Below are 16,806 nucleotides of genomic sequence, written 5' to 3' on the forward strand. Positions count from 1 at the left end.
TTGTGATTTTTATGCACGGCTTTCAAGAAATATGAATACTTTGGCTTGAGCCTCTGACCAGCATAACGTCCATATAACAGCCTTAGTTGAGTATGCAGGCCAGAGTGAATAAAGCAACACAAACATACAGACAGCACAATACAGCAGATCTCAGTGAATACATTGAGAGAGATTGATCATTGATATAGTTGATGATAGTGACACTGATGGTGACTGATGCTGGGCCTGAGAGTGAAGTGAGTGAGGGCAATAAACAGCAACATCTTAATAGAAGGAGAAAGGGTCATCGATTTCACATCCAGCATCACCATGACCCCCCCCCCCCCCCCCCCCCCCCCCCCCCCCCGTCTATCAATGTTAATCAGTGTTTAATCAACCTTTTTTCACATAACAGCAGCAAATGATTCCACTCAAAGTTGGACACTGTTCATGTTAACAAATTGAGGATACCCTGTGGATTTTTTTAAACAAACAAAATGTAATTTTAAATGTATTTTTCCTCATAAAAAAACACAATGTTCACCCTTGAGTACTATCAAGCATGTTAAACACATTTCCTTCCCCATGAAACATTTGATTTTGATCATAACCTGTTTCGTCATTTCAGAAAAAACAGAGCCTGTACCGTTTAATTTAAAAGTTACAGCCTGGAATATTTCCATTGAAATCGATATCACTATCTTTAGCCAAATTAGTTAAACGGTGATGGGGCCTATAGCTCGCTATAGAATGGCCTTTCATTTGCACTGGGTGTCTGTTAAAACATTCATATGAAAAATCGATAGTCATACAGTTTGGATCACACATCTACAATTATGGCTTATCACCAAATAGAACACATTGGAGATCTTCGAGAACTTGTTGTACTAACTTGTCTGGCTTTCACGACAGCTGAATTTCACGAGTCATCAACCTCTTCCAAAAAGCAGTCAACTAGTCCATAAAAAGAGATACATCACATTTCTTTCACCCAATAACAACAATCAATTCTTATCAAAAAGGTCTAAAATGGAACAAGTAAAGGGCTGCAGTATTGTAGGCTCTTGTTCTCCTACTGACACATATTCTATATTGTTTCAAGTTGTTTCACCAACTTTTTTATGGTTTACATAAGATGTAAAGGTTGATTCATGAATGTTAGGTTAGAGGAAGTATTTTCCACTCAAAATAAGATATTAAAAATACATTTGGTTTTCACAGCTCAGTTTTGTTTGACCAATGCAGGACAATAGTTTTAGAGGAACATAAAAACACTGAACATGTCATATAATCAAATGGAGATTAATATAATTATTATTTTGACGTTTAGTGCATCTGAAGTTGTCCGATTTTCCTAAATATAGTATTTAAGTGAATGTTGCTGCAGAAGGCACTCTTTGCAGCTAAATTGTGATTACGGACAGAAAGATAAAATATATGTTTTGAATGTCCTTCTCCAAAAACAGGATTGATACAGTTTGAAGGCCGAGAGGACTGCAGAGCCAAAAGATAAACGGGTTCCCAAAACATTTAGCGCCAATTTGCTATGATCTGCTTCAATAGGGACACTTTTCTGGAATGAAAAAACGAACTGCCAAATTATACAATATTCCACCCTATTATGCAACACTATGGGGACATGGAATAGCGAATCATTTTCAATACACTTGGTGTCTAAATAGGCGCTTTCACACCACAGTACTTTCCCCACAAAGGTTCATCAGAACTTAGTTCATGAGAACTCTTTAGTTCTCATGAACTAAATACAGATTACGTTCACACCGGAATAAATCCCTGGGGGAGGATTAGGCAAATTAAACCGATGACGTCTCCTTCTTCTTCTGCTTTGGGTTTACTGGCAGGCCGCAAACAACTTCACGGTGTATACTGCCACCCGAAGTCCCCGGCCGGAAGTCCCGGAGTTGGGGACAGGCTTCAGCTGGACTCCCAGCAGCTTCTACTGAAGCCTTCCGAGTAAATCGCCAGAACGCCGACAGCTCATCATCTCCACCGCTCCCATGTTTTATTTTGTGTTGCCATAAATTAGTCTCTCTGCGTTTCTGCGCTGGGCAAATGCTAATGCTAATAATGTTAATGCGAGGATAATAAAATGGCGGCGTCACAAAACTTTTTGGGAGTTTTACGGGGCGTGGTTTGCAATCCGCCCAGCCAATCAGACATAGGAACCTTTTTCTCCCACGAAAGTACCTGCTTGCTCTCTTGCAGGGACGGAAAAGTAGTTCTGATGAAAATGTAGTTCTCATTCATAACACTCCGTTCGATGTCTCACTATGGGATGCGCCTCATCGCGGAGCAAACAGAAGCATCAATCTCATTACGCCAATCCCGATTGGCTGGTGATCTTGACGTCAGCGTCAGGGGAAATCACCCCCTATAAGTAGCTTGCGCCACAACGCATGCGTCATTCAAACACCTCTTCTTGCTTCAGAGCACATCTCTACAGTAGCCGGGCAAGCTTCACTGTCCACAGACTGAACCCAAATACCCATTTCGGTCGACGGGCGCTCGCCGGCTACTCCTTCTGCTTCGCAGGAAGACGGTAGTACTAACGCCAGTTAGTATTAAAATCGACCTCGCCCTTCTCTTCCTCGGAAAGTAAGGTAGGTCCGATTTTTTTTAAGCTAGCAGCACACCTGTTGCTAGCTCGCTCCCTCTCTACCGACACCACGGTAGCGAGGAAGTTTTTTCTTTTCTCTCCTCCACGCAGGGGAAAAGGATTAAAAAGGAGCATACTGCCACACCAGTCAGTATTCTCCGGGAATAAAAGACCCACACCGTCCTTTTCTCCGGATTAAGGACAAGGTGGTTTTATCTTTTCTCCCGTCCCACCTGTCGAGAGCGGGCCCTCTCCACGCCACGAGGCGGCCAAGATGGACGCCCCTCTCCCTCACACCAGAGGAGTCAGGGACTCGGTGGCTCGACTCTGCGGCTGCGGGTTGAAGATATGGGGCACAGACACACACCAGGTCTGTGTTAGCTCGACAAGCTAGCCTGTCGGAACAGGACCCCCCCCCATGTCCACGGACCCGCCGACCGGCAGTCAGGACACGGGGGCGTCCGCCACAGAGAGTGAGCCCCTCTCCGTGTCGGTCTGGGGCTCACTATCTGCTATGGCTATAGAACCAGAATCCCGGGCCCTGGCAGGCCGGGACCCGGTGACGAAAAGACACGCGGGAACGGTTTCCCGCGCTCCACCAAGCTGGGGCTCCCGGTTAGACCTCACCATGGTCTCACCCGCGGAGGATGTCCTCGGGCCTGACTACGAGGAGGACGAAGAGGAGGACGCCCTGGCGTTCCTCCTGTCCGAATCGGATGAACAGGAAGAGGACACCTTCATGTCACCGGCTCAGGCTGCAAAGCCTGAGGCAAGTGCTGTTCTCCCGGGCGATAGCACACCAGCTTCGCCCGGTCTGAGCATGGACCTGCAGGCCGTGTGTAAACGCGCTGCGGCCAGACTCAACATCCCGTGGCCCGAAATGGCCAAGGAGACCTCCAGGTCCCGCTACGAGGGAAAACATCTTCCCCAAGCAGCGGGGAAAAAGAGACAACTCTTTCCAGTCTACCCGGAGATGTTGGATGAGGTGTCGGTCTCGTGGAGAGACCGGCCCTTCAGCAACAAGGTCCCAATCCAGGGTGCCTCCTCCCTAGACTGTGACGGAATGGAGAAGCTCGGCCTGCTCCGCATGCCGCCCATGGAACCGCTAGTAGCGGCTCACCTTCTACCAAAGGTGGGCCCGTCACCGAGCAGGAACCCCACGCTGCCAGAAAAGTCGGACCGATGACTGAAAAGTCCTACAAAGCTGCAGCGTTGTCCGCCAGGGCCCTGAATGTGTCCTCGCTGTTAACCGCCTACCAAGCGGAGCTCTGCGAGGACCTGTCGGGTAACCCGGGTGCAGCCACTCTGGACGAGATGGCAGCGGTCACGGACATTTGTCTCCGTGTCCAACGCTGCGCCGTCCAGGCCACGGGCAAGGCAATGGGGATCATGGTGGTGCAGGAAAGAGCGAGATGGCTCAACCTCACCAACCTCCCAGACCGGGAAAAGGAGGATGTGCTGGATATGCCCATCGTTCCCGAGGGAATTTTTGGCTCCGCTCTCGCCTCCATGCAAAGGAGGTGTGAGATGAAGAAGAGGGAGGACGAGGCACTCCACCTCTGCCTCCCTCGAAGGGTCCAGCCGCTGCTCTCGCAGCAGCAGTCCTTCACCCAAGCTGCCTCGAACTCTGCTCGGTTTAAAACACCGAAGACGCAGAGGTCGCAGCTCACCCCGAGTCCCCAGCCCAGGCTGGAGACAAGGGCAAGCTGGCCGACAAAATCTCCGGTTCCGGCTGCAGCTCAGGCTCAGCCAACCCAGAATTTCGGCCAGCAGTCGAGGAAGAAGAAGCAAGCGGCGTGACAGCTCCTCCTTCTCCCCTCCGTGAATGTGTTTCCGCCGCCTCGAGAGATGCCTAAACACCATACTCAAGTCCGCACAAACACATGTCACATGCTGATTGATTCCTCTGTCATAAAACATTTGCCGCTGATGCATCCAGGCTTCAGGCCGAGGGCGCAGCTCAAAAAAAATGAAAAGAAAATCAATAAAACCAATAAACAGCCCGCCAATTCTTCCCCTTTTGAGAGCAGCTACGGCATCTCTCAAAAGACGGATTATCGACGGGTCTGTGAAGGCACCACCGCCACGCACATGCGCAGTGCCGGCTGGAGCTGTAAGCGTGACATCTCAGCTGGCTCTAAGGAGCATACAGCAGGAGATACTCACGTCTGCCTGGGCTTCTCAAAACAGTTATACTTTATCGGTTTTCACAAACCCAGAGAGAGTCAACCCATATTCTGGAGAGAGAGGTTCCCTCTCTCCTAGAAAGAAGGGTTTTATCTATAATGCCCGCCGAGCAGAGTCAGATTACGCAGACAAATGTCCTCGTAAAGCACCCGCTCAACATGGGTCTCATAATAAAACTAAACCCCGCGCGCCACGGCGTGCGGAGAGTATTGGTTATTATGTAATGCGTAGTGGCACTACACCCGACTTTTCTAGTGCGGGACGCGCCTACGGGTGCTGTCCTTTCACGGAAGGTGGTCACCACGGACGCATGTCAGTTATTTACGAAGGTCGCCCGGTGAGAGGTCTCTAGAGCAGAGACCTCCAGCGGGAGCACGTAAATTACCCGGAGCTGTTAGCGGTGTTCCCCACCCTAAAACGCTTCCCACCCCTGGCTCTGTTACCCCTAACTCTGGCCAGAGTGAAGGAGCAACGCCACACACTTACTCTGATGTTTCCGCCCTAGCCCGCAACGTACGGGCTGGCGGAGAAATATCAGCTGTTGTGCGGGCAGTCATGGCAGCCCCCACCACGCAGGGACAGATTGTCTCAGGCGGGGGGGGGGGGGGCGCTCCTTCACCCACGCCCAGAGCGCGGGGCACTATGGGCGTGACCCGTGAGTGGTACAATCTGAATACAGTGGGACTCCCTCAGAAGGTGATAAACACTATTCAGAGTGCGAGAGCTTCCTCCACCAGGTCTCTTTACGACTGTAAGTGGAGGGTGTTTGAGGAGTGGTGCCTTCAAGAAGGACACATCTCTTTTCAATGTCCTGTCGGGGTGATTTTATCATTTCTACAGGACTTAATTGATAAACACAGAGCTTTCTCCACGATCAAGGTGTACCTGGCTGCTATTGCTGCATGCCATGTGGGCTTTGAGGGAAAGACGGCTAGCCAACATCCTTTGGTCTGCCGTTTTATGAAGGGAGCTCGCAGGCTCCTCCCTGTCTCCAGGTCGCTGGTGCCCTTATGGGACCTGGCAGTGGTTTTAAATGGGTTCAGAATGACCCCATTTGAACCCCTGGAAGGAGCTGACATGAAACATCTGTCACTCAAGACAGTGCTGTTACTGACCCTGGCATCCGCTAAACGGGTCAGCGATATCCATGCACTGTCTGTACATCCCTCATGCACTCAGTTCGCCCCAGGGCAAACGAGAGTGTTGTTAAAGCCCAACCCTGCCTTTACACCAAAGGTGGTTGGTTCGTGTACCCCGATTGACATTGAGGCATTTCCTCCGCCGTTGGTTTCCTCCGCGGAGCAGCAGCAGGATCTATTGTGTCCAGTCCGGGCTTTACACACATATATGGACAGATCAAAAGAGCTTCGTCTTAATGACCAACTCTACGTTTCCTGGGCTAACCCTCACAAGGGTAATAAGCCTGTTACTAAGCAATGGCTCTCCCACTGGATTGTGGAGGCAATTGCTGTGGGGCCCGTACAAGTCAGAGCTCGCAGGCACCCTCGGGTTCACAAGTTTTTCTCTTGACTCAGGGTCTGGCGGCATCCTGGGCTCTGTTCAGGATGTCTCCCTTTCAAGACATTGGTGCAAGCGGCGAGCTGTTACTCGCTGCTCACTTGTGTCCGCCTTTTAACAGTCTGGGCGTTCTGCTCCCAGGTTGACTCAAGCAGTGCTGGGCACCTGGTTGAGTCGGAGTCCTACCTGTTAAAATTCTGATCGGTTGGCGATTTTCGAGATAAGCTCGTCTGGCAATACGGGAGCTACAATTTCCCATAGTGAGACATCGAACAGAGTGTTATGAATGAGAACTATAGGTTACTTACGTAACCCCAGCACTAAGAGTAACATGAAGTGAGATGTCTCACCAGACAGCCCTCCTTGCTATGGTGAAGCGAGAAGAGGTGCTTATTTTGAATGACGCATGCGTCGTGGCGCAAGCTACTTATAGGGCGTGATTTCCCCTGACGCTGACGTCAAGATCACCAGCCAATCAGGATTGGCGTAATGAGATTGATGCTTCCGTTTGCTCCGCGATGAGGCGCATCCCATAGTGAGACATCTCACTTCATGTTACTCTGAGGACTGGGGTTACGTAAGTAACCTATAGTTCTGATGAACTAATTTTAGTCACGGCACTTTTTGGTATGAACGCGACATTTCGGAACTATATCGGAACTAAAGTGGGAAAAGTACTGCGGTGTGAAAGCGCCTATCGATTATGTTTATATCTGTTAGAGTAGCCATTATTGATATAAGGAACGAAAACACAATGTAACAGCTGATTACACACTTCGATAGTGTTTAAAAGGTTAAATCAGTAACACATGATAAGCATCATATTATAAATATTAGCGTAGTTCGATTGCCCTTTGTTTACATTCAAGTGAATTTCCCTCTTCAGAAATGGAATCTTAATGTCAGGCTGAGTCTGTAGGGATTGAAGAACAAACATCACGTAACTCTTCAGCGTCTGTAGAGGGAATGTGATGTTCGTGAAAAAAGGCAGCTTATTAGCCTCATGCTAAATCTGAGCGACTCAAGGAAATGATTGCCACGTCGCTCTGACACATGGTCCAGGACGGTTGAGTCGACGGAAACTGGAGGATAAATATGTGACTATATGTTTAATGCAACTTACATTCAGATCTGTGAGCAGAAGGACACTTGTAGAGTTATACTTGGCACATGCTCAATGTTTTGAACCCAACATCTCTTCATCCTATCCTCCTCTCCTCAGCCTGCAGCAGATCTAGGTGCTGATCCCCAAAACGGAAGATACCTGAGCCGGGGAACCACATTCCAGTAAATATGCACTAACCTGCGGCTAAGAGGAGCTTGAAACAGAGGCATATTGCTTGAAATATTTCAATACAGCAGCAGGACAGTGTGTTCTGGTCTCTCTGCACTGACCACAGTGTGACAGCTGTTGCTCTCTGCTGAGAGCCTTCTCTCTTCAGGTTACAGAGCAGGTAGAGGTGCGCTGCATTCACAAGTCTTGCAGTGGAGAGCATCAGCATCCTGCTCCACAGATTCCGTTGGTCCTGTCCTGGATGACTCCAGCCTTCACCAGCTTCAGCAGGAACTCCTTCTCTTTCGATATGTTGTGAGTCCAAGACTACAAAGAAGACAGGGACACAGGACAGGAGCTAGTTGGTGGACAACACTCAACAGGCTACCTTCTAAATGTCTCACTCTTTAAACCAACATTTTATTAAAAGAAATACAATTTCCACTTTCAATAAACCAAGCACAAAAGGGTTGTGTATCAATGAGCATTGATACACATATTTTTGAGTTTTGTTCACATCCGTAAAAAGGCCAATAACTATGGTGGCCGTCAGGTAGGGGTGGGCGATAGGACGATATATATCGTCGTGACGATATTAGGTCTCCACGATATGCTTTTTCAGAGATATTGTATCTATCGTGATAAAAAAGAAAAATAATAATTGAAGAAAAAAAAAAGGAAAAAAAAAAACTGATGTGAAAGACATGCTCTAAAGCTGTCTAGTCAGGATTCAGACAGTATTGCACTTCATTTATTGTCTCAGTTGATTCTGTTGGCTTATATTTTATTGTATTTGCGTGCATATGAAACGCTAACCATTCCCATTGAGATCATTAAAACTGTCATTTGAACGGCGATCAAGCCTGAAGCCACAGAGACGGACACGATCCCCTGTCCGGCTAGGGTTAGCCAACACACTCTCACTCCATAATCGTCCAGGAGCGACGTTTGGTCAGTGTCCGAGGCGTGCAGTTGTGACGCTCCTAGGCTCCTTCAGCTTCATAAAGGGACGCAAATAGCTTTCAACTGATTGCAATGTATTCCCATCTGCGGCGGGATTTGACGCTCATGGACACACGGCATTCGTTTGTGTCGGCTGCCCTTAAAAAAGGCAATGTGAGCGTCCATTCTCATTGGATAACGGAGAATTGTACACCTGGAAGTAAGAATTCCCCTTACTGTCGATTGATTTTACAGTGATATCTGCACTACTCATCGACTAAAAAACACCAGATTATCCTTGTTAATTACACAACATTGATTGGTTTAAATTGTGTGCAATGCTTTTGTATTTTTCCCCTTCGATTCAGAGAAACAAATATTTTTTCGGAGTAAAGGATGGCAGAAGACACTACACTACCCAGAATCCCCAGCTATCGTTTGGACTACACCATGTGCTCTGTTTGACAAACCCCGTGATAGTCCTCAAGCTCTGTGATTGGAGAGTGTGCTCCGAGAGTTACGCCGAGCCTCGAACAGCACTTGAAATGGGATGGAACCACGGCAGACTGTCCAAAACTGGATTTGAACGGGTCCACCGCGTCCCCCCCCCTCCCCCACCCCGTCCCCAGAACTACACATGCTGGCTATTCTGTTTCGCAACATGTTCTCTATCTATGGCACGTCTCTACTGGGAGTTGTAGTTTTAAAAGACGTTTTCGTATTTCCCATAATAAGAAGTTCATTCAGGGATTCATTTCAGAAATAAAACCAGCTTGACATGCTATTTTGGTCTGTTACCTTGTAGGTGCTTGTACTGTTAAGTAACTTGAAAAATAACCATAATAACCGACATGAAAAAATATCGTGATATATATCGTCTATCGTGATACTGCTTGAAAAATATCGTGATAATATATTTTTCAATATCGCCCACCACTACCGTCAGGTGCAAATTCGCTACAATGGCCCAAAACATTTCCATTGGAAGAAATGCGCTGCAGCTTCAAAAATAATGCAACTATAAAATCACAAATGTGCCCAAACACATGGAAATGAAGAATCATTTTCACCAACTTGGAAACAAATTCACTAACCTGACTAAATATGTGCAGGGTTTACTAAACGCGCTCCTTTAGCAAAATGGTGCAAATACAAAACACTGCAAACTAAAAAAAATGCCCATATTGCCGGAACCGGTTTTGGGATTATAAAGCTTGCCAACTGTAACTCTTGATGGAAACAGTTTATGATTCATTCCAATATTATTGCAGATCTGCTAGTAGCTAGTTTTCTAAACCAGTTAACCTAGTTCGGAAGGAATGATGTGATCACATTGTTATAATAAGCCAATCAAACTTACATTGTAGGAAACTTTCCACCAACAGTGACTGTTGGCCATCTTTATAATCCCTGAACGTCAAGAAGCACTCTTGTTTCTGCTAATGGCTTCTCTGGGTTTGAAAATTGTTGAAAACATTTGGAATAATGTAAAATCACAAAACTGTTTAGGATATTTAGGATCATCCTATGCTCCTGCTGCGTACTGTCATGGGATGACAAAAAGCTATCTCCATAAACTAACACTCGATCTTTGTGGATACGTTATCTGGATAATGACATCTGATCACAGGTCCTAAGGTATACACCGGGTCCTAATACTGTAAGAGAACACTTAGTCTCCTTTCTCCTCGCATTGTGATCACATCTCGGTATGGTGAGGGTCTTGTGACAGCTGAAGGCATCTGCTTAAGTGACCTAGGCTAATATTTCTTATACTGTAAAAAGTAACAAGAAATTGTCTGTTTTGTCAGCAAAACATACAAATTAAAAACATGCTTGTTTAGCAAAGCTTTAAACATTTATGTTATATTTGAAATTGTGGTAACTGAAAATAATATTTTTTTAATTTTGATTTAAATTAAGGCTGTGAATGAATATGAAAAACGTTAACATATTTAAGAATACACACGCACACTAATCACATAACTAAGTGAGACACCAACTTCCTTCCCTAACTACAGTGCGGAAGTTTACCATTAATTGTGAATAGGCAAAGAAAGCGGAGGAACTGGTAGAAGCTGCATGTAATGCACCGACTGGAGACCACGGACCAACAGCAACAACCACCACTACCTCGATGTAAGGACACTATACAGAGGGCGATCATAGCAGTTCTCCGTGACAGTGGGTTTGTTAACGCTTTGGATTTGTGTCGGCAAATGTTCGTACTTCATTCCAATAATTCAGAAATCAATCATCTGATTCCTTACCAGTTAATGTATTTCTTTATTACTACACCACACGTGTATTTGTTCTATCTCCCGACAATTATACAAGTAAATACCAGTATTTTAAACCTGTGATTAATCAAGACTACTCACACATTATCATTGCGATTAACGCGATTACATTTGTATTATTGATTGACTAAATGTATTGCAATATAAAAAAGTAATCATTGACACTATGTTATCCAGTTTAAAAGAGATGATGAAGACTATCCCTATGCCAATGGTTGGATTTTGCTACTTGCCAAGAAAAAAAAACACAGTCCATGTTGGCTAATGAAGGAGTGTAGGAATGAGTTCCAGTCTCAATTATACATGGCAGCGGCCCAGCAGCTCTGCGCCTCTTCGGACTGAAAACACAAGTCTGTGTCAGGCGGTGAAAATAGGATGAAGGGATTGCATGTCTGTCTCAGTAACCTGGGCTGAGAGTGATTTATGAGCAGGCTGGACACTGTGAAGTGGACTGAGTGGCAGTTTAGGCCCTGTATGCATGTAGTGCGCCGTGACTACACCCAGCAACGTTCCTATACTTGAGATTTCATACACATCCCAGGCCACTAAGCAGCATGCTGGGTAAATCCCTCCTGAGAGGCATATAAATGAGAGAAAGGTCACAGTAAACTGTTCCAGTGCAGCATAAACGTGGAAGACTAACAAATACGATGTCGGTCGATCGGTTGCTAACATTTGATGAGTGTTGTGAGTATTGTGGATTAAGAGTGGGATAATGAGCAGGAAATATGGAACCCGAACTGTAAACTAGTTTGGGTTACTAATGGGTTCAAAAATGTTGCAAAAAAACAAAACACGGGTTTCTCTCCTAAATAACTTCAGTGAACCCGAAATATGAATTCTCCACGCTTCTCCCCAAATTAAAAACATATAAACTATATATTCAAAAGGGAATCAAATATATTTAGTAACTTTCTGTGGAGACAGCGTCTTAGCCTGTGAGTGGGCGTCAGAGCAAAAGCATCTCTTTAGTATAATTGATGCTCCTGCACTAATGACTGGAGAACAACAAACTATTTTGTGGCCCTTTTTCAAAAATACACATGGTGTAAGCTACACTGACAAAACTGAAACATTGACTTTAAAAATTACATTTGAACTTTTAACACATTTCACATAACATTATGTTAGTTGAAAGCAATAACATTAAGTTGAACCTAATATTTTTTATTTATACTTGTATTTAGCTTTCAACTAACATAATACAGTAAAGTGTTGACAAAATGCATTTAATTTAAGTCAATGTTTTTTTTGTTTTCTCAGTGTAGCTTGTAGTAATGATTGCTCTTTCTTTACCTTTACATCAGTTAAAGGGGCCCTATTAACCATATTAAGGATCATATATTTGTAACTGTTCCTCGACTGGGACATGTCTCCATGCTTCACGTTCAAAAAGCTCTTTATTTTCCTCATACTGCCTGTGCTGCAGCACCTCTTTTCACCCTCTGTCTGAAAACCAGAGCCCAGTCTGCTCTGGTTAGCTGGCCAGCTCTGTTGTGATTGGTCAACTGCTTAGAGATGTCCTGCAACTTAGCATATCAATTGGTTGGCAAAACGTATAAAAGTTAGCGCTGAGCTTCAGCCTGCAATGTTCAAAACAACAGATAAAGCCAGAAATCTAGGTGTAGTCATGGACTCTGACCTGAGTTTCAACAGTCACATTAAAACAGTTACTAAATCAGCCTACTATCACCTAAAGAACATATCTAGGATTAAAAGACTATGTCACGCAGGATTTGGAAAAACTTGCTTTTATCTTCAGTAGAACTCGACTAAGAAATCTATTAGAAAGCTGCAGCTGATTCAGAACGCCGCTGCTCGAGTCCTCACTAACACTAAGAAAGTGGATCACATCACTCCTGTTCTGAAGTCTTTACACTGGCTTCCTGTGTGTCAAAGAATAGATTTCAAAATACTGCTGCTGTTTATAAAGCTTTGAATGGTGTTAGGCCAAAATTACATTCTGACTCCTGCTAAATTATGAACCATCCAGATCTCTCAGGTCTTCAGGGACTGGTCAGCTTTCTGATCCCCAGAGTCAGAACTAAACATGGAGCAGCGTTCAGTTATTATGCTCCAAATATCTGGAACAAACTCCAGAACCTGCAGGTCCGCTGCAACTCTTACTAATTTATAGAAAGGAGCATCTGTTAACATTTTCACCTTCTGTTTTTCCCTGTCGGATATTAAAGTTAGATAAACTATTTTAGCACCCATCCACAAGATGCACCAATCAAATAACAGTATTGATGTTGTCAGTTGGTGCTAAAAATGTATGTCCACTGAGATATACATTATGTAGGGGGGGCACCACTGCTGAATTATTTTCACATTTATGACCAAATAAGTACAAAAGACAAAACACATAGCAAAAACAATAACGATATTTAAGAAATGTAAAGTGTATTTAAAGGTGGGGTAGGTCATTTTGGAGAACCAGCTCGAGTGCGCTAGAATTTGAAAATACACAGCTCGAAAAAAATCTGCACTTCCTTACAGAGCCCCTCCTCCAACACACACGAACGCGCACATGACCAATGAGGGTACGAGATAGTTTGTGCCCGATGGAAGGCTGACAGGCAGGTAGGCCATCCAATCCGTTTAGCCGGGCCGGCTTAAAATGATCGGTCATGCTTTTACAGTATTACAGCTTCTAAGATGACATTTTTTAATGGATTTTTGTCAAGACACTTAAGATATTCATTGCTAGCGGGATGTTAAGAGCATTCCATGGAATATAACAAAAAGTGTATCTCGAGCCGGTTCTCAAACTTACCTACCCCACCTTTAACATGAAGAATGAATTAAAAAAAGGTGGGCTACATGTCTAGATAAAAGTAGCTTAATGAACTGTAGAAAAAGCTCTGCCCTGTCCAGCATCAGTTTTAGAACTTGTATACATGTAGTATCAAACCAAATCAGTTCTGAAGTTACCTCTTTGATAGCTGACATCCTGATCTTCTCATAGTAATGCAAGAGGGGCGTGGGGGGTGCTCATGTTTGTAGCCAAATCCAGCCACGGCTACCTCATCACAGTTGTGAAGGGCCATCGTTATGGCAACTGTCCCCAGGGTTGGTATATTCTGAAACAGACATAAATCAAGAGTGTGTACGAGAACCAGAACATGTTCAGCATGCAGTGAACATGTTATTTAAACTGTATGCTTGTTTGTGTTGATATCTTACAGATGTGAAATCTGAAGAATGGGTCTATTTATAACAGCCTAATGGTAACACTTTGTTTTCAGGCTCTGTAGGTGCTCGGCTCCCTGCAGCATCTGCTGTGTGTTCACGGAGGCTTTCATAATGCAAACAGACAGTGGAGCTCTAGTGCTGACCATTAACAGCCCACTGTTGCCTCTCTACATACAAAAAAGGGACTTCAAGGACAACAACAGGTCTCCACCCCTCGGCCCATCTGTCCACGGTTGTGAGGTAAGCCAATCAGCTTGAAGGAGGCCTCCTGGATGAAGTAGGGGTTACAGGATGCGCATGTCGCTGGGGCTCCCTTGGAACGCTCTTGGCCACCGACTTCCAGAACCCATCAGTGCTGAGCTGAGAGACAAATTAAACAACTATTTTGTTGGTGCGACCCTCATAGTGAACTAAATGTGCACACAGTCTGGTAGGCTGGAGAAAACAGATGTTAGTGTTTCGTTGGATTGTGAAACACACCGTACATTTCTCAGCGCTGTCCACCAAGAACTTGTACTATCTGAAAGATTTATTTAATATTGTAAGTTAGCAGCTGAGAAGGCAGGAGTATTATATTAATGTTTACACTATCCTCAGACGCAAGATGGCTTTGCAAATTTTCTTTGCTCACAGCTATCTTTTGGCGGCTGTGTCAAAGTGCACATCATAAAAACAATCCAGCCTCTCGTAGCTTCTGAAGCTATGTATTATTGATTTACAAATTGCAGTTATGGACATAGTAATATTGTCCTCTGTGGTCCTTAAAATATTATGATATCATCCCTGAAGACTGGCTTCATATCTATATAATCTATACTTTTGCCTCCATAAAAGTGTAGTGATGTCAAATCAGTAGGGATGTAACGATATATCGAATATCGCGGTAAATAAAATGTCTCAATACCGTCGTGAGATTGACAAAATATACCGCGATTTAAAAAAGAAAATGTAAATATATATATTTTATATATAATTTTTTTTATAAACCTTTATTTAACCAGATGTTCCCATTGAGATCATCGATCTCTTTTCAAGGATACATGTCCAACATGGCAGCAAGTAGGTTACAACATGAACATAAAACAACAAATAACACAAAAAGGACATCGTATTTACAGGGCTACATGTACATACCTAGAGACATTGAGTACCAACAGTATATATATATCAGGGTTTCCCACACATAGACTATACTTGGGCGAGCCGCCCAGGTATATTAACGGCCGCCCAAGTATATTTCGCGACCCATTTAGTTTTTTTTTTTATTTAAAAAAAAATAATAATAATTTGTTTTTTTTATTCGTCCGTGACCACGACGCCATCTGCGATCGATTAACTCTGTGGACAATAATCCCTCGCTCCCTTGCACTGATCTCGCCTCCTTCTGGCCTGTTAAGTGGGCCTGCCGACATGACATACAGATCATAAATCAAAGCCCTTGATTGGTCTCTGTGTGTCATTCAAGCTCGGGATAACCTCAGCTCGGTGAGGTAAAGGACTCTCTGAGTGTTTAGATAGTTAACTTAGTCTAAGTTCTCAGTGGGTCTCAAACGGTGTGGTCACCATTTATGTAAACACATATTTCCATTTGAGAGGGTAGTGATTGGTCTAATGGATAGTGAGGTGGGCTGAAGATTGGAAGGCTGTGAGTTCAAATCCCATGAGGAACACCACCACTAGTGTGCCCTTGAGTAAGGCACTTAGCCCTTAGTTACTACAGGGAGAATGTCCCTGTAATCGGTCACTATAAGTCGCTTTGGATAAAAGCGTCAGCTAAATGAAATGTAATGTGATTAGTAAAATATGTATGAATAAATAAATAAAAAGTTAACTTGGTGAAAAAAGGTAAGATACACTTTTAAAACTTGTTGAGAGAAAACGAGTCTTTGCTGCTGCCTCAAAGAGGAGCAGGGGGAGAGGAGGGAGACAGGAGAGGCTGATTCAGGAACACAGACACACTCACAACTATAAATGAACCAAAAATAAATTAATAAACAAGTTTCAGTGTTTTTTCATATTGGAAATGGTATGTTATTGGTTATGGCCATGATTTTATGATTATTGAAATGTATACAGTTCTGTTTAATATAGGTGTTTCCATAGATCTAGTCTCTATATTTTCCCCTCAAAATGCACCAGATTGATGCATTTAACTCCAAAATAAAAAATAAAATCTTACCGGGGGGGGCATGCCCCTGGACCCCCTAGAGGATTTGAGGTCGACCCCCACTAAAAATCACATGGATAGGTTCCTAAATACATTTAAACTATAGGGCTAACATTATGGGCCCTGCTTGTACCTGTTCGCTCTGCCATCGCGTGAAGGGTCTGCTAACAAGCGACCAACAGAAAGGTTAATGTTGTTGCACGTCACCTCACCCCCGCTACCACCACCCCCCCCCCCCCCCCCCAAGTATATTTCAGGTGTTGGAGCTGTTCTTCATGAAATCCCAGAAGGATGAAGTGCTCTGACAAACAGTGCCATCTATGCGCAAAATGATTATACAGGAATGAAAAGTCAATAAATAAACATGTTGTTAAAACTTTGGCACCCCCCCCCCTGCCCGCTGCCACCACCGCCCCAAGTATATTTCAGATCTGTGGGAAACACTGTATATATATATATATATATATATATATATATATATCTTCGCCCTGTCAATAAGCCTCACCTTCTTGGCAACAACTATTGTTTTTGAAGTAGTGGAGAGACAATGCACAGTTTGACCCACTGCTGTCACCCATGGCCAAAGCATATCTCTCTGTCCCAGCAACATCAGTACCAAGCAAGAGAG

At 44.4% G+C, this 16,806-nt stretch overlaps 1 protein-coding gene across 1 annotated transcript in view; it reads right to left on the reverse strand.

The window, feature by feature from the left end:
• Positions 1-313: 313 nt before the first annotated feature.
• The window catches only part of st3gal3a (ST3 beta-galactoside alpha-2,3-sialyltransferase 3a), a 43,345-nt gene continuing 26,852 nt past the window's right edge, over positions 314-16,806 (reverse strand). The window contains 6 exon segments of the mRNA XM_071202944.1: positions 314-7,901; positions 13,751-13,792; positions 13,794-13,817; positions 13,819-13,899; positions 14,223-14,312; positions 14,315-14,371. Coding sequence (XP_071059045.1) covers positions 7,797-7,901; positions 13,751-13,792; positions 13,794-13,817; positions 13,819-13,899; positions 14,223-14,312; positions 14,315-14,371 — 399 coding nt within the window. The 3' untranslated portion in view covers positions 314-7,796.

This window comes from Pseudochaenichthys georgianus, chromosome 4 (genome assembly GCF_902827115.2).
Source record: "Pseudochaenichthys georgianus chromosome 4, fPseGeo1.2, whole genome shotgun sequence".
Classification (NCBI taxonomy): Eukaryota; Metazoa; Chordata; class Actinopteri; order Perciformes; family Channichthyidae; genus Pseudochaenichthys; species Pseudochaenichthys georgianus.